The sequence below is a fragment of the Pelophylax lessonae genome (assembly GCF_965119305.1).
Source record: "Pelophylax lessonae genome assembly, chromosome: 1".
Lineage (NCBI taxonomy): Eukaryota > Metazoa > Chordata > Amphibia > Anura > Ranidae > Pelophylax > Pelophylax lessonae.
In genome coordinates, this window is record NC_138768.1 from 55,042,952 (window position 1) to 55,065,402 (window position 22,451).

The window sequence follows — 22,451 nt, forward strand, 5'->3', positions numbered from 1 at the left end:
AGGATGCTTACCTTCACTTTCCAATATGTGTCGATCTCCTGCGCTTCCTCCGCTTTGCCGTGGGAGAGGAGCATTATCAGTTTGTGGCTATACTTTTTGGTCTGCTCCTCGGGTTTTCATGAAAGATTGGCCTCGGTGCCAGCAAATATGCCAATAGGGATCGTGGTACTGGGCTACTTGGACGTCCTCCTTTTGCGAGCGTAGTCTCCTACTGCTCTGGGGGAAAACCTGGAGATCACCAAAAAAGCTTGAGGGAGTTTGGCTGAATTCTGAATTTTCAGAAGTCTGCTGTAAAAAAGGAATGGACTAATTTACAAAGCTCATAAACTTTTATATTTTATTCACAATATAATATAGATAACATATCAAATGTTGAAAGTGAGACATTTTAAAATGTCATGCCAAATATTGGCTGATTTTGTATTTGATGAGAGCTACACATTCCAAAAAAGTTGGGACAGGATGCAGTAAGAGGCTCGAAAATTTAAATCTACATATAAGAAACAGCTGGAGGACCAATTTGCGCTTTATTAGGTCAATTAGAAACATGATTGGGTATAAAAAGGGCCTCTCAGAGTGGCAGTGTCTCTCAGAAGTCAAGATGGGCAGAGGATCACCAATTCCCCCAATGCTGCGGCAAAAAAAAGTGGAGCAATATCAGAAAGGAGTTTCTCAGAGAAAAATTGCAAAGAGTTTGAAGTTATCATCATCTACAGTACATAATATCATCCAAAGATTCAGAGAATCTGTAAAAATCTCTGTGTGTAAGGGTCAAGGCTGGAAAACCATACTGGATGGCGGTGATCTTCGGGCCCTTAGACGGCACTGCATCACATACAGGAATGCTACTGTAATGGAAATCACAACATGGGCTCAGGAATACTTCCAGGAAACATTGTCGGTGAACACAATCCACCGTGCCATTCGCCGTTGCAGGCTAAATCTCTATAGGCCAAAAAAGAAGCCAAATCTAAACATGATCCAGAAGCGCAGGCGTTTTTCTTTGGGCCAAGTAGGGCTGCAACTAACGATTATTTTAATAATCGATTAGTTGCCGATTATTTTTTCGATTAATCGGATAAAATCATAAAAAAACTCAATATGCCTTTTTTTAATTTATTTAAAATAATAATGAACAAACAGAGTGTTAGTGCCGGTTCACACTTGTGCGGTTTGCGAGATTGCATGTAATTCGGAGCGCACTGCTCCTAAATTACATGCGAGTTCAGCCATACACTTTGTATGGCTGAATTTGCAGCGCATCCGCAGCAAACTCGCACATGAGGCTTTTTTTTGAGCCGCCTCAGAATCGGATCGCACAGTGGTTCACACTAGTGCGATCTGATTCTGTGCGAACTTGCAGATTGCACTGCAATATGCAATTGCAACTAGGGGTGTCGTTAACTTTTAATTGACACCCCCTGCGTGTGAACTGCCAGAAGTGTGAACTGCCAGAGGTGCGGATGCGATGCGGGAACACGCTGCATATTCACAGCATTCCCGCATCGCACAAATGTGAACCGAGCCTAAGGCCATCGCATCCGCACATCTGGCAGTTCACACTGCCATATGTGATACGCAGGGGGTGTAAATTAAATGTTAACGACACCCCCAGTTGCGATCGCATATTGCAGTGCGATCTGCAAGTTCGCACAGAATCGGATCGCACAAGTGTGAACCACTGTGCGATCCGATTCTGAGGTGGCTCAAAAAAAGCCTCATGTGCGAGTTTGCTGCAGATGCGCTGCGAATTCAGCCATACAAAGTGTATGGTTGAACTCGCATCCGCACATCAGATCGCATGTAATTTAGGAGCAGTGCGCTCCGAATTACATGCGATCTCGCAAACCGCACAAGTGTGAACCGGCACTAATACCAAAACTTTTTTTTTTTAAATTAAGCTCCTATATACTGTAAATAATATAATAAACGCTTATCTAGATAAGAGTTAATATTCCTTATAAGGTGCAATATTCTAATAGAAAAATAAGTGAATAAAAACGTCCCTGTCAGCCATAGATATGAAATAGGGAGCATAGAAAGACCCCCTATATGTGCTATATGGACATTTTTAATCACTTATTTTTCTATTATAATATTGCACTTTATAAGGAATATTAACTCTTTTATGTTGATAAGCTTTTATTCTATTTTTTGGCGGGCTGCTTTGTATGTACAGGCAGGGCTGCTGTTAGAAACCACGGGGCCCCGTACAGCCTACCTGACAGGGCCCTGCACTGCAAAAATAGGGGTTGTGGTGCCATTAATTGTTAATGGCACCCCAAAAACAGTTAGCAGAATGTGGCAAACGTAAAAGTAGGATGCCTTAAAATGTTCTAGAGCTTCTATGGTGCATTTGTCAAATGTAGCGCTGTCTATTTAAATAAATAGCCTGCCTTATGTGTGAAAAACAAGCTAAAAAAAATTAGTGCAGGAACATGCATTCCCACTACGATGTGAATGGGACCTCAGGGGTGCCAAATAGAAATGTCTGTCAGGTGTAGGGAGAGGTGTATTCACTGGCCCCTAGCTCCAGCACTGCAGTGGTGGCCAGTGTCTACCTGCAGCTGGCACATTTCCCCCCCTTCTCTCAGCTTTCTGCAGCTACATTCCAACTCACACCCTTCCAGCAGAATGACTTCTCCATTCAGACCCTACAACCACTGCAGGTTACAGTGCACATAGAGAACGGTGTGGAGGTTGGCAGAGCAGAGCTCAGGACTCAGGGAGGAGGTGGAGCAGGCAGAGAGTTTCCTATCTCCTCGATCTTTCTTCTTTGCAATAGATAAAGCTGCCGATCACAGGGGGAGGGTAGGGGGAGTTTCAGGACCTGGCCAGCAGTAACGATTTCATAGCAAAGGCAGAGAGAGACTCTGCAGCTGTCCCTGACACACAGAAAGAAAGGGGGTTCCACAGCCTGGAGTCACAAGGCAGTACAGCCGGCTCTCCTTTCCTGCAGATGCCCGGGCCCCTCTTCTGAAGTGACTGTTTCTTTTCTCCCTGACCTCGATATGACTCACTCCCTCACTGACGTCAGGAAATGGGCGGAGAGGAAAGGCAGAAAGGAAAGGAGGGGGGAGGTCACGGAAGCCGTGCTGTGAGAGAGAGAGAGGGACAGTGTGTGCACGCTGCAGCTTCACAGAGAAGACGGAGCTCGCTGACAGTCGGGGAAAGCAGCACAACTAATCGACGGAGCAACTAATCGATAATGACAATCGTTGACAACGATTGTTATTATCGATTTCGTCGATTAGTTGTTTCAGCCCTAGGGCCAAGGCTCATTTAAAATGGTCTGTGGCAAAGTGGAAAACTGTTCTGTGGTCGGACGAATCAAAATTTGAAGTTCTTTTTGGAAAACTGGGACGCCATGTCATCCGGACTAAAGAGGACAAGGACAACCCAAGTTGTTCTCAGCGCTCAGTTCAGAAGCCTGCATCTCTGATGGTATGGGGTTGCATGAGTGCGTGTGGCATGGGCAGCTTACACATCTGGAAAGGCACCATCAATGCTGAAAGGTATATCCAAGTTCTAGAACAACATATGCTCCCATCCAGACATCGTCTTTCTCTTTTTTCCAACATGACAATGCCAGACCACAAACTGCATCAATTACAACATCATGGCTGCGTAGAAGGAGGATCCGGGTACTGAAATGGCCAGCCTGCAGTCCAGATCTTTTACTCATAGAAACATTTGGCGCATCATAGAAAGGAAGATGGGACAAAGAAGACCTAAGACAGTTGAGCAACTAGAAGCCTGTATTAGACAAGAATGGGACAACATTCCTATTCCTAAACTTGAGCAACTTGTCTCCTCAGTCCCCAGACATTTTCAGACTGTTATAAAAAGAAGAGGGGAGGCCATACAGTGGTAAACATGGCCTTGTCCCAACTTTTTTGAGATGTGTTGATGCCATGAAATTTAAAATCAACTTATTTAACCCTTAAAATGATAAATTTTCTCAGTTTAAACATTTGATATGTCATCTATGTTGTATTCTGAATAAGATATTGAAATTTTCCACATCATTGCATTCTGTTTTTTTTTTTTTTTAAATTCTGTTTATTGAGTTTAAACACATAGAAAGACAAGGCCAGAAGCGGGCATACCCCGGCCAACGGACAACAACATAACCCAAGAAAACCACCCAAAACAACCCGCAATCACACTGCTCAGCACCCTCAGTCAGGAATCAACTGTAGCAAAGTAAACCAATACTTATACAGGAACACCTAGTCTCTGTTCTCTCTCCCCAAGGTCCCACCAGAGATTAAGCCGTGTCAGACTCGGAGTCTCGCTCGTCGACAGTGGATTTAGAATCCACCCAGGCTCGCCAGACCTTTTCATATTTTTTAGGGCAATTCCTGGAGATATAGGTCGCCTTGTATAGCGGAACCACCGCATTGACCAACCCTTTCCAGAAGCCTAGGGTCGGAGAATGGGGAGAATTCCACTTGAGGACTATAGCCTTTCTGGCATAAAACAGTAATATTCCAATAAGGGTCCTCGTCGCCCTGGTCGACCAGGCCAAGAAGACAGACCCCCACCGTCATCGGAACCGAGAAGGAAGTCAGACTGGACATAAAACGGGTCACCTCCAGTCAGTAAGAGGCAATCTGCGGGCAGTCCCAGAAAATGTGCGAAAAATCTGCAGAAGTGCACGTGCATCTCCAGCAGGAGGCCGAGACGCTAGGATAGATACGGTGCAGCTTGTGAAGAGTGTAATAAATCCTGTGTAGAATTTTAAATTGGATCAGCACGTCCCTGGTCGCTATGAGCGGCTGGAACGAGTTATCCCAGATGTCCTCCCAATCCTCATCGTCCAGACCCTCCTCCCCCGCGCTCCACGCCGCCCGCAGTCCCGTCAGCCCAGCATGGACCGAAGGTAACAAGGCCTTGTAGATGGTGGAGAGCGGCTGACGCATACCAGGGTCCCATAACTGAGACTCAAAGTCGCTGCGCTCTAGACCAGCCACAGGCGTGGGGAACTGTGCGCGGTAGGCATGACGGAGTTGGAGGAACCTGAAAAAGAAGGAGTTAGGCAATTGAAACTTAGCCTTTAGATCATCAAAAGTGGCCAGGGTCCCGCCGACGCTGATGTCCACCAGGGACTTGACGCCCCTAGCAGCCCACAGGGCCGGGTCCGGGATGGAGAGGAATTCTCCCAGGTGGGGGTTGAACCAGAGCGGAGTGTCCGGAGACCAGCGGGCCAACTTCCTCTCCGGGGCAACCACCAGTTGGGTCCACACCCGCACCACCACTCGCATAGCTGGAGTCAGAGGGGGATAGGGAGCCCTCAGGCCCTGGTACAAGGCATTACGAAGGGACTCGTAGGAACCCACATGAGCCGCCTCGAGGATGACCGAGGAGTTGGTGTCGTCCGACAATAGCCAGTTATGAGCATGGGTGAGCATGGCAGCCAAAAAGTAGGAGTAAAAGTCGGGGCAGGCAAGCCCCCCCTGGGTCCTGGGCCGACGGAGGATCCGTTTGTTAAATCGAGGAGGTCGGGAAGACCATAAAAAGGTGGAGATTACAGAGTCCAATTGGGCAAAATAGGACTTCGGAATCCAGAAAGGGGAATGCCGAAGAGTATAAAGGAGGACCGGAAGAACCTTCATTTTCAACAAGTTGATCCTGCCAATCAGGGACAGGGGCAACTGAGACCACGCCCGCAACCGTTGCTTACACCAAAGTATCTTGGGCTGCACATTAAGTTTGAGAAAGTCCCTGGTGTCCGGAGAAATATGTATACCCAAATATTTAACCACACGGGTCAAACGAAGCGGGGACGCCAGGTCCCATAGGGCCACAGCCCCTTCATCGATCGGCAGTACCAGAGACTTATCCCAATTAGTGCGCAGGCCAGAAACATCAGCGAAGGAGGTCATGATGCGTAAAGCCTCCGCGAGGGAGGGGCCAGGATCCGCAAGGAAATTGCATTCTGATTTTATTCACAATTTGTACAGTGTCCCAACTTTTTTGGAATCGGGTTTGTACATCTTTCTTATGCAGGTTAGTCAACGTAGGTGTTAGGAGGAGGGAGGGGACATTTTTAAGAGCCTGGAGTTCTGTTTGTAACAGCTGAACTAAAGCTGCCCTAGCAATGCAGTTGATCCAATCTTTGCTGAGAACAATGTGACAGTTTAGCTGATGAGGCCTGCAGCAGTTTCCATGCTCATTTATTCAGAATGACATGATGAAAAAGTGCTGTGCAAAAAGTGCAGGAGATGACAAGGATAGACACTCTGACCTACAGATATTTCATGTCTGCTTTCTTCAAGGAATTTACAAGATTGATCTATGCAACCTGTAGGTAAATAGAGATTTGTGTATGGTATGTTGCTGCCCTCTAGTGGAAGTCACTTGCAAGTTCATTATAGCAGAACCAAAGGCATTTCTAATAAGACCTTCATTTAATCCAGTTGTGAATTTGTTTGTAACTCTTTGAGGTACCTTTTTTAAAAAAAAAAAAAAAAAAAAATACTTGTCTGTTTTTATAGTAAACTGTTGTAATGCCCTGCAACTCACTTTGGGATAGAATTTAGTAGAACTCCAATCAAATCAGGGTGTATTGCATTGCACAATGCTGTCAGTCCAATGCAAAGAGCTGATTGATAGTAGGAGAGAACAGAGGAATAGCCTAATTGGTGACTTGCGGCTCATTTGCTAAACACTCTAAGCTCTACTGTTTAACTACTCTTTGGACATATCTGGTACATGCAGAGCCTAAGGAGTTAAAACAGCTCACAGCTGCAGTAGCAGCTATACAGGTTGCATTTAGGTCTAGCAAACATAGAAATGATCTACTTACCTACTCCTCTGTGCTGATAGACTGGCCTCTGCAACATTTTCTCCCCTATGCTCTGACGGTCTAAGACCCTGATGACATCAAGACTCTGCATTGGACAAGATAACATTAAGTGACAGTCCACCGCCGGCTGAATCATAGGGGATCTCCTCCTGCCAGGGCAGTGGAGAATCAAGCATGTTGAAGTACTACTTCTCTCCCCAAGACTAAACTAGCACCTCAAAGTGGTTCTAAAGGCTAAAGGTTTTTTTCTTTTTACCTTATTGCACCTTCTGCATGCAACCCCCCACCCTGTCCCCCTTCTCCCTCTTCACAGGATTTGGTTGACAGTAGCAGGACTCAATGGTTCACGCTGCTATCAACTAAGCCTGAGAGAGCAGAAAGAAGGGAGAAGAGCTGCTGCAGACGGGACAGGGTAGGATCCGTACAGTACTCAAGAAAGTGTTTAAGGGGGTTGGGGGGAGCTGCTATCTAAAGGTTTTTACCTTAATGCAGCAATAGCATTAAGGAAAGAAGACCGGGTGAAATGGAAGCGCCTTCAGTGGTGACAGCGTGTCGCTGGAGGGCTTCGTTCTAAGGTAAGTTTCACATAATGTGCTAGTATACGATGCATATTGGCACATTATAACATTGCCTTGTTTAAAAAAAAAAAAACTGCGTTTTACTACCGCTTTAAAGTGTTTTTTAAGGGTACTATGATGTTTTTAATTGGTTCCTCAGGGTTATGGAAGCTACATTGAACTATCCCAGACCTGTTCTTGTGCTAGAAAACTGTCCACCAATAGGCATGGACATAGAATTGGATATTCAGGAACCCTAATGCTAATCCTTTTCTTCTAAATACTCATGTGATCACACAGTTCTGTTAATAAAGGAGTTGTTAGGTTTGGCCTTTTTTTTAACTTCTGCCTGCAAAAGATTAAATAGAATTTGTAATAATTGTAGGATAGGTGACCTTCCTGACTTTAATGCAGCGTCATTGTTTTCTGGATATTATCAATTCAGTGCCCACTCCGCCAGACTTCCATCTGCCCATGAAGACAATTTAATGTTTGCATGACCCCTCCAAAGAGCCAACCCAGTAGTTGTGTCTGGTCTGAGGGCTCCTGAGTCAGGGTGCTGTGAAGTTTTCAGTAAGCTATGTACAGCACCCTGCCAGCCCCTCCCACCAGCCATGATCGCCCTGCATTACATAGAGACCCAATAGAGACCCAGGGATGATATCACTGGGTCTTAAATAAGGGCTGTAATAAAAAACAGAAAGTTCTATTTAAAATAGATGTATGTTTTTTTGAGTCATACCTACCTATGTGGATGCTGCATCCATCTCCTGGCACCTCAAACACTGAGAACAGAGCGATTGAACACCGCTGATCACTCGGTTATCATGGCTCTGTGAGCAGAGAGCTGCTGACTGTCAATCAGCCCCCTCCTCACTTTCTGGAGAGCTGGGCTGTGGAGGGGGCGGGAGCGGCCGGCTCAGGCTCTTTGCGGCTCACTGAGATGCTGAGCCGGGTGCAAGTCCAGGCATGTGGGCAAGTCCCGACTCTATGGTCGTGATGGCGCAAGCCTGGACCACTCTGTGACATCAGCAGAGAGCGGACTTCAGCCCGCTCTCTGCTGAAAAAGGGTCACAGTGCAAAACGAACTGCACTCCTGTGTTCCACAGGAGAAGTACAGCTAAACAAGCTTTGGCTGTACTTCTCCTTTAATGTTTATATTAGCATGTTGAAGCGGGGGGAGGGAGAAACCAGGGAAGGCAAAATCTAAGCAGGTCAAACTTTAGCTTTAAGGCTTTGTGTCTTCTCTTTTAACAGCAGTTCAGCTGCAAATGAAGAAGCTCCGGTGGAAGTAAAGGTTGTCGCTCCAGAGCCAGTGAAGAAACCCATCAAAGATAAACATGTCATCAAGGAGATGGAGCTGATAACAGTGCAGGAGTTCGAAAGTGTCCCTGCGTAAGTAGAAATATAAAATTGGAAGTAAGTTTGCTCCCAGAAATGGACACATTTGACTTGGCTGATCCTGCCTGCTGTCCACGATCTCATGGTGTAGGACCTGTGCTGTTTGCTCCTCTCTCTGTGCACCACCAGAGCAGTTGAAGAGTCCTTACCTCCTCCATATTTTTTGCTTTCTGATCCAGTTTTGGGCTTTGCACTAACTTGCCAGGCCATAAGGCTGTTTATAAACTTCCGTGGTTTTCAGAGACCCAAAGCAAGCCATAAGTATTCACCCTTTATTGCAGTTTTAGCAGAGGAATCTGCAGCTAGCAAACTTCTCCCATGCAAAGACCATACATATCGGAGTCGTGTCTGGATCTATGAGCGAGTTAGGATTTGATGCAGTCTAGTGATACTTGGTCCGTTCATGCAGAGGAGAGAACCCAGTCCATAGGAGTTATTGCTTTATGCTCTTAGTGGCCCATCCATTAATTTGGAGGCCCACTCATTGCGGTAAGCTGCCATCTTGCCTATCCGCACGGGTGACTGTTTTATTTCCATTGCTTTTCACATCTTGGGATCTTCACCCTCTAGTGGACTCTCCACCATCTATATATGCTGAATTGACTTATGATTTAGCGCAATTGATTCATTTTATTATATTGCATCGTTATCAATTGTATATCAATTTATCAACTTTTTAAGCACAATTAATTTTGTTGTTCATAGAGCTGCACTACTTGACACACAATATGAATGGGATTACTATGAATCCAGTGTTCTAGCTGCTACCTTGTTTTATGTTAATTTATCATATACTTTTTTATTCATTATTAAGCGCAGGATATCCCCCTTGATTTTATTTAAGTATTCACCCTGCACATCTGATGATTGCCACCGCAGTCCAATATGGCTCTGGCCTCTGATCCCTACTACTAGACTTCATATCTGCAGTTTGTGCTTCCGTCCAGCACAGGTCCAGTCTCCCCAATAGCTGAGAATTATGATTTTTTTTTTTTTTTTTACTAAAGTATAATTCCAGTCAATTTTTAACGAAGGCTAAACCTATTTCCACCCCATTCTAAGACTATTCTATCTACCTTGTAAAAGAAAAGATCCCTATACTTATTCTAAAGCTGGTCCGGTCTGTACATATACTGGAGGGGGGTAATAGATACAATTAACATGGTTTTTCAGGTGGCGTTGGGTGAGGTCCCCAAACAGTGTGTGCTGGGTGTTCTCGGAGACCTCCAGGCCAATGATGCCACCAAGCAGGTTGTGGCAAGAGCTCTGTTCCAGGCCCGCAGACTGATCCTTAGACATTGGATATCTACAGCCCCTCCTACAGTTGGGGAATGGATATCCCAGATGGGCGACAAATTTGAAAAGCTCTTGCACAAATGGCTGGATACACCAGGCATCACCACAGTAGAATTAGTTCTTGGTCGCTTCCTGTCCAGATAGGACACTTGGTTCTGAGTGCAATGCCCATTATCTAGGGTTGGCTCTTTAAGATCTGTGATGGCATGAAGCATTGTAGTGTATAGCCATATTGCATGATTATTCATTACATGTACCCTTGTGTGGCAAGACCTATATGTATCATATCGTATATTCTGTACCCATTTTAGATATACTTCTGAAATGTATCTAGGTGTTATGAAAACTCTCTGGTCTATATCTGTTGTGTTGGCCCCCTGTGGGTCACACCATGTTATATGCTGAAATATCAATAAAGTTTTTTACTGACAAAAAAAAAAATCTGGTCCGATCACATGATTGGGTCCCATCTCCGGCTTCAGTTTAGAGGAGGGTCAGCCGACATTGGCTACAGAGTCTGGGTGATGATGTCATCCATAGGCTTACTATGGGGCAGCCACTGTCCCTCCTCTACACTGGACCTGGAGCTGGGACCTGATAATGTGATCGAACCGGACCAACTTCAGTATAGTATAGGCATCTTTTCTTTCACAGGGTAGATAGAATAGTCTTAGAAGGAGGTAGGGAGTAGGTTTAGTATTGTAATTACACTTTAATGAACACTTGTGATCATAAGCTACGCAGCCATGTGCACATCATAAAATAGCTGTGAAGTGGTACTAAACACTCCACCTAAAATAAAAGTTTTGGGTGGACCCTTTTTTTTTTTTTTCTTTTTTTGTAACGGATGTATCGATGTATCCAACACAACTTGATAAGTTTGTTTTGGATGGCTGTGGAAAGTTAAATCGCCTACAAGATCATTAATCGATTCAGGGATCTCTGTAGGGAATTCTGAACACAAGTTATCAAGTCTGCACTTGGACCTCCTACTAAACTTGGTGTGCAAGTCTGCAGTGGCTGTTGTGTGACACATTTAAGGCTGGGGCATTGATGGAGTGAACTTCTACTTTGTGATGTGATTGATTAGCTTCCGTCTGCATGACCACTGTTTATTTGTTTCTCTTCGGCAGATATATGAAGAACCGTTTGACGTATGATCAGATTAATAGCCTTATTGAGGAAATCAACAAGGCTGTTGTGGGAAAATACAAGATCATGCAACAGCCGCTGAAAAATCTGAACAATATTGCCAAGAAGCAGCTCGGACGATTTAAGGATGACGAAACAAAAGATACAAAAGGTAGCTTAAAGCTAGACTGCAAAGTGTAGGAAAGTGACTTTCTCTAGCGACTAATTCACACAGGTTTTGAGTTACTATAACTGGAGAGTGAAAAATCTGGTGCAGCTGTGCATGGTAGCCAACCACCTTCTAACTTCAGCGTGTTCAATCTTTGACAAAAAAAAAAAATGGAAGCCGATTGGTTTCTATGCAGAACAGCACCAGTTTTTGCACTCTAGTTCTAGAAAATCAACCCCAAAGTGCAGTCACAGGCATTTTTACTGCATTAACAATAAAATATCCAAATATTGCGCTAGGACAAAAGAACAAAAACAGATCCCAAATAGTTTTGCAATTAATAGAAGTCCAATGAAAGGGTCTTGAACAGCTAGCACAAAGTCATATAAAGGATGGTAAAGTAGAATCAAATAAGCAGCAGCGCTCAGAATATGTTCCAGACAATCCTCCGGTGACATAGGCACAAAAACAGTGAAAGGAAAACGATAGATCCACCACCAAGGGGAAGAAACACACTGTCTCTTACAAGATTCCAATGACTACTGGGTTGAGCAGCAGTCAAAGTGAGCTCATGTAAATCACTTCATCAGTGAATCCAGATCCCTTAGAAGCATGAAGGCAGACTCCAAAATGTATAAATGAAGAAATGGAAAGCAATCAGTGCACAGATATCTCTAAAAAGGGGTTATTAAACATATAGAAACTGTACACAGGGTACTCGCACTCTCTCCAAAAGGAATAAGCCTAAAAACACAAGGGTAGCGGTGTAGATCCGTTTCAAACCAAAAACATGGCCGACCTCCAATGGTATGCAGCACCAACGTCACGTGGCTAGGTTCCTTCTGATGCGTTTCATCATAGGTGACATCATCAGGGGCGTGGCCACGTAATGTAGAACCACTCTATAGGGCACAGACCGATAGTGGGCGGAGGTCAAATATAAGGAAATAAATAAAAAAATGTTAAATCCCAGCAATATATAGAAAGAGAATAAAGGATCCTCACACTCCTCTATAATTTTGAATAAAAACGAGGTGGTACTGGGTCAGGAGCGGGGCATATAGCAACCGCTCCGTACGGGACCCGAAACCGGAAGTGACGTACCGCCGATAACCCGAAGTAGTCACTCTCAAAGCCAAGGACCGCAAGTGATGACAGAGCGTTCCGGAATGAAATCTGAGCGTAAGCCAAATGCCTTCCATGGCTAGGAGGATACAAAACAGGAAGCCAAATACATCAGGACTCACCACAAATCGGAGCAGTAACGTACAAAAGAGAATTCACTTAAATATAAGCACAATCTAAAATGGGCAAAGAACCCTAAAAGATTAAAAAACCAATACAATATATATTTATGAAAATATCACAATCTATAGATAAAGGTCAATATATTAAGTGGCACAAACATTGAATAATTGATACAGATTGCTATAAAAATAAAAAAATATTGTATAAAAGGTAAAAAATAAGGGATACATATAACAGATCCCAAATAAGCTCTATCGAGATCCATACAGTCAGGTCCATAGATATTGGGACATCAACACAATTCTAATATTTTTGGCTCTATACACCACCACAATGGATTTGAAATGAAACAAACAAGATGTGCTTTAACTGCAGACTTTCAGCTTTAATTTGAGGGTATTTACATCCAAATCAGGTGAAAGGTGTAGGAATTACAACAGTTTGTATATGTGCCTCCCACTTTTTAAAGGGACCAAAAGTAATGGGACAGATTAACATTCATAAATCAAACTTTCACTTTTTAAATACTTAGTTGCAAATCCTTTGCAGTCAATTACAGCCTGAAGTCTGGAACGCATAGACATCACCTATACACCAGACATGCTGTTTATTTGATCCTATTTTACACTTCAAATAAAGTTTGTCCAAAGCAAAAAAAAAATGAACCACGTGATGCACTAAATTTCGCACCACACTGCCCCTAGCGTAGTGGAGTGGAAAACTGGCATTCCAACAGGCGAAGCTTCAGAACTTTTTTTTTTTATAGTGCTAAAGTTTGTCCACACCTGCACATTGTCATTGGCCTGCTCATCTTTAACCACTTCTGGACCAGAAGGATTTACCCCCTTAAAGACCAGGCCATTTTTTGCAATTTGGCACTGCGTGACTTTAACTGCTAATTGCACATGCTATATCATTGTCATGCAATGCTGTACCCAAACTAAATTTATGTCCTTTTTTTTTTCCCCCACAAATGGAGCTTTCTTTTGGTGGTATTTGATCACCTCTGCGGAAAAATTTAATTTTCTACTTTTTCTTCTAAAAAAGAAATATCCAATAAACTAAATTTTTGTCATACATTTAAGCCAAAATGTTATTAGCTACATGTCTTTAATTAAAAAAAAAAAAAAATCTCAAGACTAGTTCTCTATCGTCCATTGACAGACGCAGCCTCCATCTTCATGAGCTGAATGGGTTATGCTCCTCCCTGCAGGAGTAGTCTAGGCAGGAAAAATTTAAATGTACACGCCCATGGGGCCATCCCCACAGGCATAACCCACACACCCTCAGCTCAGCAAACCAGTTTGTTTCTGCCTAGTGAAGTAGTAGGACCTAGGTTTCCTGCTGGGACTTCGGTCTCAGTTTTTTATTCTTCAGAATATTTTGTTTTATTTCTCTTTACTCACTTTGCTAGCTAGTGTTCAGGGGGATCCTCCTGGTGATCTGCAAGCAATGCCGGCTGGGGCTTCGCACTGGATAATCTAGATCCTTATGGTCCCCCCAGCCTGGCCTAGTGAGCAGGTTATAGTGCCACACTAGGCCTCGCCATGATGGTGCCCCTTCCTGGATGGGGACGGGGCTGGGAGCGGTCGCCTCGCCGGGACTCGACAACCTGGAACGCCCTGAATCACAGCGTACCCCTTGGCTGACAGCACCCCCACTTAGGGTATGAGTAGGTCTGCCCGGAGCGGAGACCACCCGGTTCACGGTATGGTGAGTAAATGTAACCCCTCTTGCCCCTGGTGGCCTGGGGGGGGGGATAATAGGACCTGTACCTCCTAAAAGATCCCCCTGGCCTGTCAGGTACCCGGCCATTGTGCCCTTTCTCCCTCTCCCGCCCCGGCCAGGGGGCTATGTAACTGGGGCGCCTGGCATCCTGAGGGGGGTGGCAATAGTACCTTGTTGCTTGCTGGGTCTTGTTGTAGATCTTCGAGGCCTTCATTGTGGGGGTCCCTGGCCGTATGGCACGCCGTGGGCGCCGCCATCTTGAGTGTTGGCAATGTGTATTTTTTTTTTTTTTTCCGTTGACTTGTATGGGGCAGCCATTTTCCCTGAGCTTCCTATTAAAATGCATTGGCAGCTATTTTTGTGTAGTCCTATGCATTAGCAGCGTGACCTTTTACATCCAGGCTGAGGTCACTTCCTGTGATTCTTCTTCCTGCTCCAGGCCATTCAGGAGAGTTTTCTCAGGTGGTGGTACAGTACTGGGGTCTTTGCGGGCATATCCCTGCACACTCTACTGTTAATGTATATTTAAGGCGGACTCTGCAGATCGCTGCGATCGGCACTTCTTAAAGTGTCAGTACTCTGTTTTTCTGTAACTTTGAATATGTAGTCCCAGGCTGTAATTTCACTCTGTGCGTCCCAGACAGTCCAGATCGCAGACGCTGGCCGCGATTTCAGCAGCTCTGGAAAGCCTGTCAACAAAAGTTGATTTTGTCATGAAAAAGGTTAATAGCTGAAAACGGCCGCTGCCTTCTCCATCTTTGGTGGAGTCCTCTGATTCAGTGGCTGATGTGGTCGCCACAGACACCCCCCTACCTGAAGGGTCACTGTCCTCGCAGTCAGATGGCGAAGAGGACCTGTCTTCTTAAACTGCAGAGCGGGAACGCGCTTTGGTGGAAGCCCTGATTATTTCAGTGAGGGAAACTTTAAAATTGACTGATGAGCCCACGCCGGCAGGGACACGGGTGGCCTTTGGCTCCCGCAAGACCCAAAAGTCTTGCAAGGTTTTTCCCTGTCCCGAGACTTTTCATGATATTGTGAACCCACTTGCCGTAAGTGACACCCGGGTGATACCGCTCCGTCCGACATACAATCTCAGAGGTCATGTGACCACGTGACCTCCGAGGTCGCCATCGTATGCCTGACGGAGCTGTATTACCCGGGTGTCACATATGGCAAGTGGGTGAGAGACGGATTGGTATCGGGTGGGAGGGAGATGGAGCAGGTGAGAGACAGAGCAGTATTGAGTGGATGCCAAACGGAGCAGTATCACCCGGGTATCACTTACGGCAAGTGGATGAGAGATACCGATCTGCTAATGTGGAATTGCTTATATCTTTAATTTTGTACATATGTGAGTGGCATATTTAATAACATTTGTAAACGGAATTATGCTATGTGACATAATTTTACCCTTACATTAGCAATCTTTGCAATATCGACCAGTTCCAGGCCGATACAGATATATCGGCAAAAGTGAATATCGGCCCTCGATATATCGGCCTTGCCGATAATCGGTCGTTCCCTATAGCAGATTCCTCCATTCGCATCGATTGATGTGGATGAAGAAATCGCTGGCAAGAAAAGTGTTAAAAAATGTATGGCGAAGCATAGGCGAGATCCGCCCTCTGTGCCCACCCCATCCCCTATCCCCAACCCTTAAGCTTCGCCATATGTTACATGTTTTTTTTGTTTTTTGTTTTTTTTAACTGCGGTGGTGAAATCCCCCTCCTACAGCGGTGCAATCATGGATTTACATAGATGCTGAGAGCAAACGCTCTTGCTGTCAGAATAAACAAATTAGATCTCCAGCTGATGGGCGTACCTGCAAAGCAAACAATGGTTAACAAAAAAACACAGTAACAATAAAATATTACAGTGTAATAGTATATAGTGCAGTAAAACCGTAGAATGGTGATATCTGCAAAGCAGACTATGGTTAACAATGTAAAACCGTAACAATAAAACATCACAGTATACGTTTATTATAAAGTACAGTAAAATTAGAAATAGTAGAACACTAGAGTACGAACAGAAAATTAACTCAATAAAACAACAAATATTTTTTTTTTTTTTTTTTTGTAACTAAGAAAAACTTTAAACGTTCCAGGCTAGGGTCTCTCAAAATGCGATAGCCATCTAACATCTTTTGAGACCCTGTGTGAAAGTGTGCCCTAGACTGTGCTGTACCCTATACTAATACGCTACTAGTGTGTCATAGCGACGGAAACAGTCCCCGATGCAGAGACCAGGTTGGCCAGGACAGGAGTGACAAAACATGTGGATGTTACGCCTATATCCGCGTTCTCTACAGACACGACATCTTCTCTGGGGTGCTTCTTGGGTAGAGGTACTAGAGAGGACGTCCAGAAAATGCCTCTCATGCAGCCGCCTCACTACATCTGGATTGTGAATTTGGGCCACAGCACCTCCTGGATACAGAAGGGCGGTGATGATCTCTTCCTGGAATTTTAGGAAGGATCCACTTCTTCCTAACGCTTTGTATAGTACATAAGCGTTCAGCAGAGCCAATTGGAATAAGTATACAGACACTTTTTTGTACCAGCGTCTGGTCTTACGGGCAATTAAGTACGACGCCATCGTCTGGTCGTTGATGTCCACCCCTCCCATGTTAAGGTTGTATTACTAGACACAGAGGGGCTTCTGAACAACACCAGTCTCCGTTGCAGTTTAGACTGCCATATCTGCGTGAGCAATTTATTGCAATTCAAGCAGGCTCTCCCCCCCCATCTAAGTCAGGAATCTACAAGCCATTGGGGGAAGCCCCGGTGATTAGATCGCAGGGTGCCACATGCGCCTATTCCATAATCTAAAAGGTGACTAAAAAGTGGCACGCTTGTGTAATAATTTTCCACATAAAAAATGGTACATCTTTCCAAATAAAGGTGACACCAAGTCCCAAACAATCTTGCCACTGCTCCCCATGTAGTCTGGGCAGTTGGGGGCTACACATTGCTATCTTTTCCCTCGTAAACACGTAAACCACATGTATAGTATGTGGTCCTGCCACAGAGCTTAGACATCTTGGCACGCTTGCTGGGGAGAAACTGAAAGCAAGGCAGCCAAAAAATTTAAGCAGGGACTCCTCAACGCAGACAGCTTGTTGGGGCGTATACAAGGCTGCAAACTTCTGGTTGAAGTGATTTACGAGGGACCGACTTTTGTGGAGCCGGTCATATCCAGGGTGACTCCGAGGATGACAGAATTCATTGTCACTGAAGTGTATGAACCGCAAGATTTGCTCGTATCTAGTCCTGGCCATGGCAGCAGAGAACACGGGCATATGATGAATTGGGTCAGTGGACCAATATGACCGCAGTAATGCCCATGAGGAGAGATAGGCCGAGAAAGTTTTTAAATTCGGAAACCGTGATACGCTTCCATGCAAATTCTATGGCAAGGGTCAAATTTTAGATTTGCAGCGATTAATTGATTGGTATAGAAATTGCTTTGTTCCACAATAGATCTGTACAGATCTTCCGTGAAAAACAGTTCATAAAAACAACTGGTAGTAAAATTGGCTGTTTCCACCTGAATTTCAGGTTGACCAGTGAATGGGGGAAGTACGGGCGCTGCAGAAGTGGTGGGCTCCCAATTAGGATTTGCCAGCGCATCAGGAAGGACACTATTTGCTCTATGGGCCTGTCTTCAAATTATTAGTGGCTGCAGGACACTACTTGTGCTAGCCACCGCGCCAGCTTGTACTGCACTTATGGGAGTCACCACGTCACCAAGTGTTACTGCAGTGCTGGTTTGTCTACAGCCAGGATGTACTAGGCCACTGATGCTTGCCAGTTCACCAGAAGGTTGAGCGGCACTAGTACCGGACACTCTGCTGCATACAAGAACCCTGCAATCGTTGCACCTCAGCAACAAAAGAACAGGGTTGGGTACGCCTGACCTTAGCAGGGACCACTACTCCGTCGTCAGAGCTATCTGTCAGGATGCCGCTGCTCTCTACAGGTTCATATACTGAGCCTGAATCTGACAGTGAGGCTTCCCCATCGCTCTCATCTTTCATTCTCAGTAACGTGTAGGACTCTTCACTAGTGTACCTCTGTTTGGACATTTTGGCCAATAAATGTATAGGTACCTAGTGTGACTCACAGTTAAAGAAGCACCTGGTTGTCAAGAAATGTTCGAACCGCTACCAAAAAATGTAACTGCTAGTGCTAGCAGAGATCAAGCCTGACTCTGCTAACGCTGTGGTTTAGTGTGCTTTGTATCTGAAGTGACAGTAATCTGCTGATACTGTACTTCTTGGGGGATGGGCGGAGGGGCTAAACGCAGGTGCTGGCAGGTGTCGAGCTGATCCTGCTAACCTTGCATTTTGGGAACACTATACCAAAATATTGGGGAAGTCTAGTATAATTCTGATCAGGTCAAAGATATTGATCTGTTCAGACACTATACTGGTAATGGAGGTGTTTAGTGTGCGTGTGTGTCACTGGCAATCAAAAGGTTAAAATGTATTACTAAATATGCGGTGGTCAATCTGACGCTAACTATCGTTACCGCTAACCTGTGACACTAATACAGTGATCCAAAAAAAGATCTGTACACTATAATAGTGACACTGTGAGAGGGCAATGAAGGGGTTAACTGGGGGTGATCAGGGGGTTAAATATTTAGGGATGTATGGCGGGAACCCTAAACCTATCTGGGACTACTCTAACTACCACTAACTGTCTCTCACACTAACTGAAGTCACAAGTGACACTAATACAGTGATCAGTAAATTATCTGTATATAGTGTACACTGTGACAGGGAGTGAAAGGGTTAACTGGGGATGATCATGGGGTTAAATGTGTGCCTATATGTACTGGTGTCAGTGTGCTGTTTGTGTACTCCCAGTGGATGTTCTCTTCTCTCACGCGAAACCCGTGAACATCATCATGTGAGCATAACGTTCTTCCATGGCTTCTTCAGACCCTTTCACATCTCAGGGTGAACCTGCTCTCATCTGTGAAAAGCACAGGGTGCCAGTGGCGGACCTGCCAATTCTGGTGTTCAAAGGCAAATCTCAATCGAGCTCCACAGTGCAAGGCAGTGAGCACAGGGCCCACTCAGGCCACCCTCATGAAGTCTTTTCTAATTGTTTGGTCAGAGACATTCAAACCAGTGGCCTGCTGGAGGTCCTTTTGTATGGCTCTGGCAGTGCTCATCCTGTTCCTCCTTGCACAAAGGAGTGGATACCAGTCTTGCTGATGGGTTAAGGACCTTCTACGGCCCTGTCCAGCTCTCCTAGAGTAACTGTCTCCTGCAATCTCCTCCATGCTCTTGACTGTGCTGAGAGACACAGCAAACCTTCTTGCAGTGGCACTTATTGATGTGCCATTCGGAGGAGTTGGACTGCCTGTACAACCTCTATAGCAGTGGTCTCCAAACTGTGGCCCTGGGGTTGGATTCGGCCCTTGAGGCATTAGTCCTGCCCCGGACACCAACAACCAGGCACTTATTCCTTCCATTAAAAACAAAAATGGGGCACTATTCCTCCCACTGACACCAACTTTTTTTCCTCCTAATACCAAAGATCAGGTATTGTTTATTCCCACTGGGCATATTCCAGCCCCCCTAAAGTCTGAAGGACAGTAAACTGTCCCTTTCTTTATTAAGTTTGGAGACCCCCCTGCTCTATAGGGTCCAGGTATCACCTCATGCTACAAATAGTGACCCTGACCCTAGCAAAATGCAAATCTAGTCAGAAAAGAGGAGTAGAAAAAAAATGTCAGTGGCTTCAACTGTAAAACCATTCCTGTTTTGGGGGTTGTCTCATTGTTGCCCATCAAGTGCACCTGTTATTACTTTCATTAACCCTAAAGCAGCTGAAACTGATTAACAACCCCCTCTGCTACTTAACTAACCAGATCAATATCCCAGGAGTTTATTTGACTTGATGCAATACTCTGATTAAAAGTGTTCCTTTAATTTTTTTGAGCATTGTACAACCGAAGGGCTTGTTCCTACTTGCTCAAAATACTGACGTTTATCAAACACATGCCTATAGGGTTAATGCACGTTGATAGGTTTGTTTAGTGAGCATTAAAAACGCTCCCCCAATCGCCCTATCTGCGTTTTCAGCATGGTTGACATGTTTTTAGCACATTAAAACTGCACCACCTATTATTAAAGAAGTACAGACAAACCTCGTTTGGCTGTACTTTACCTGTGGATGACAGGAGTGCAGTTCTTTCTGCACTCCTCTGACCCGTTGTCAGCAGCCCTCTTTTGGCTGATGTCACACAGCTGGTCCAAGCTTGGGAAAGATTGTGACCATATGGTTAGGATCCACTCACATGCCTGGACCAGCACCTGGCTCAGCCTCTCAGTGAGCTGCTGAGAGCCTGTGCCAGTCACTCCTGCCCCCTCCACTGCTCAGCGCTCCAGTGAGCATGGAGGGGCAGAGCAGAGAGGCGGTGACTTACAGTCACCAGCTCTCTGCTCACAGAGCTCTGTGAACCGAGCGATCGGCGGTGTTTGATCACTCGGTTCTTAGTCTTACAGCCGGCAGGGACTGATGCAGCATCGACCTCAACCTAGGTAAGTATGATTCTTAAAAAAAAAAAAAAAAAAAATCCATACTTTCTCTTACGTCCTCCGACAGTCGCCGCCCCCTCCCAAGTCTTCACCAATGGGTATTGACCTTTGCTCCGCAGGAGTAGCTAGGCAACAAGAATTGTTAATACAAAAGCTTTTAGCATAGACACACCCCTAGGGGCTGTCCCCTCAGTCAATACCTCCCTGCACCAGCATTCCCAACTCAGTTTGATCTTGCCTATCTTAGGAGTAGCAGGCTTTCCTGTGCTGGGGCTTTAGTCTCAGCCTTCTACCCTTTTTTGATTTTATTTCAAGTATTTTTCTTTTCTTTGCTAGCTGTTATTTTGTCAGCTTTAGTTTAGGGTTCTTCGGATGAAGATGTTCATGCGGAGCTGGGTCTTGGACTGGCCGCCCTGGATCTCAGGGCTGAGTGCCAGATGGATCCCCAGCCTGCCATCGAGCGTTCAGCTTAGGTTTGCCCTGGCACATTGAATGACCCATCCCTGTTCGCTGCAGGGATGCTGCCTGTGAGGTGGCTACCTCACTGGACGCCATGCTGCGGTCTATGGCTGCGGTCCACAAGCGTCCTGGCTGCGGCACTCCCTGTCTGCCTTGATAGCGGTTTGTCGCTGGAGACGGTTCCCCACGCCATCTGGTACGGTAAGCACCTTCTGTGTGGGGACCTTCTGTGTGGGTGTCAGTCTGTGGCTGTGTAGTACCCCCCATGTCTGTGTAAATGCGGGCTCCTTGTCAGATCCCTGTATGGCTGCACTGCCTGTGGGCTGCGAGGGGGGGACATCCTGCTCTGCTGTGAGTTATGTTCTGGGTGCAGATTTAGGTACAGACACGTGTTGTGCGGCGGCCGCTGAGGCGATCCGCCATTTTTTTTTTTGCTTGTATGCTGTGGCCGGCCCTGTCCCTGTACAGCGCCGGGTTTTGGCGCCATTCGCCGCCATTTTGACGGGCCGCGCTCGTTCGAGCACATGTCGGTGCCATTTTCCTGTAGCCTCATCCCTCCGCCGAGCGGCCATGTTTGCGGAGCCTCATGCTATATCAGTCAGCCAGCTATTGCATCACTTCCTCTTTCTCTGGGAACAGCGATCGGTGGCAGCAGCCTGTTGTGCTTTCTTCAGGTCTTTGTCCTGTCATTCCTTGCTCAGTTTTATCTATCCCTGCGGGGTCGGTGCATACAGTAGTGTACGGTGGGCTGCGCTCGCCGTGGTGTTAAAGGGCCAGTACCTTTTTTCCTTTTCATTGCTGGGGCATGGATTCTCGGGATAGCAAGTTTCCCCCCGCCCTGGTGGGGGACCAGGGGGCTGATCTGGCCGCGGTGGTGGCGTCCTTGGTTTCTCAGGTGCAGATGCTGATGGCTGAACGATCCGCAAAAAGGGCCAGGTTATCCATTTCCTCTGATTCAGAGGGCGATGTGGCTGCTGTGGCTGGCGTACCCTTCTCGGGGTCCCGCTCATCTTTGGACCTTATGGGGTCCGAGGGGGAGGCAGAGGTGGAGGGGGTTGATGTTTCTCCCCCTGGCTAGCCTGAAGAGCTTGCACT

At 45.7% G+C, this 22,451-nt stretch overlaps 1 protein-coding gene across 1 annotated transcript in view; it reads left to right on the top strand.

The window, feature by feature from the left end:
• The window catches only part of SKA1 (spindle and kinetochore associated complex subunit 1), a 46,575-nt gene that overhangs the window by 18,573 nt on the left and 5,551 nt on the right, over positions 1-22,451 (top strand). Inside the window, exons 5-6 of the mRNA XM_082255146.1 lie at positions 8,626-8,763; positions 11,199-11,368. Coding sequence (XP_082111272.1) covers positions 8,626-8,763; positions 11,199-11,368 — 308 coding nt within the window. The remainder of the gene's footprint in view (positions 1-8,625; positions 8,764-11,198; positions 11,369-22,451) is intronic.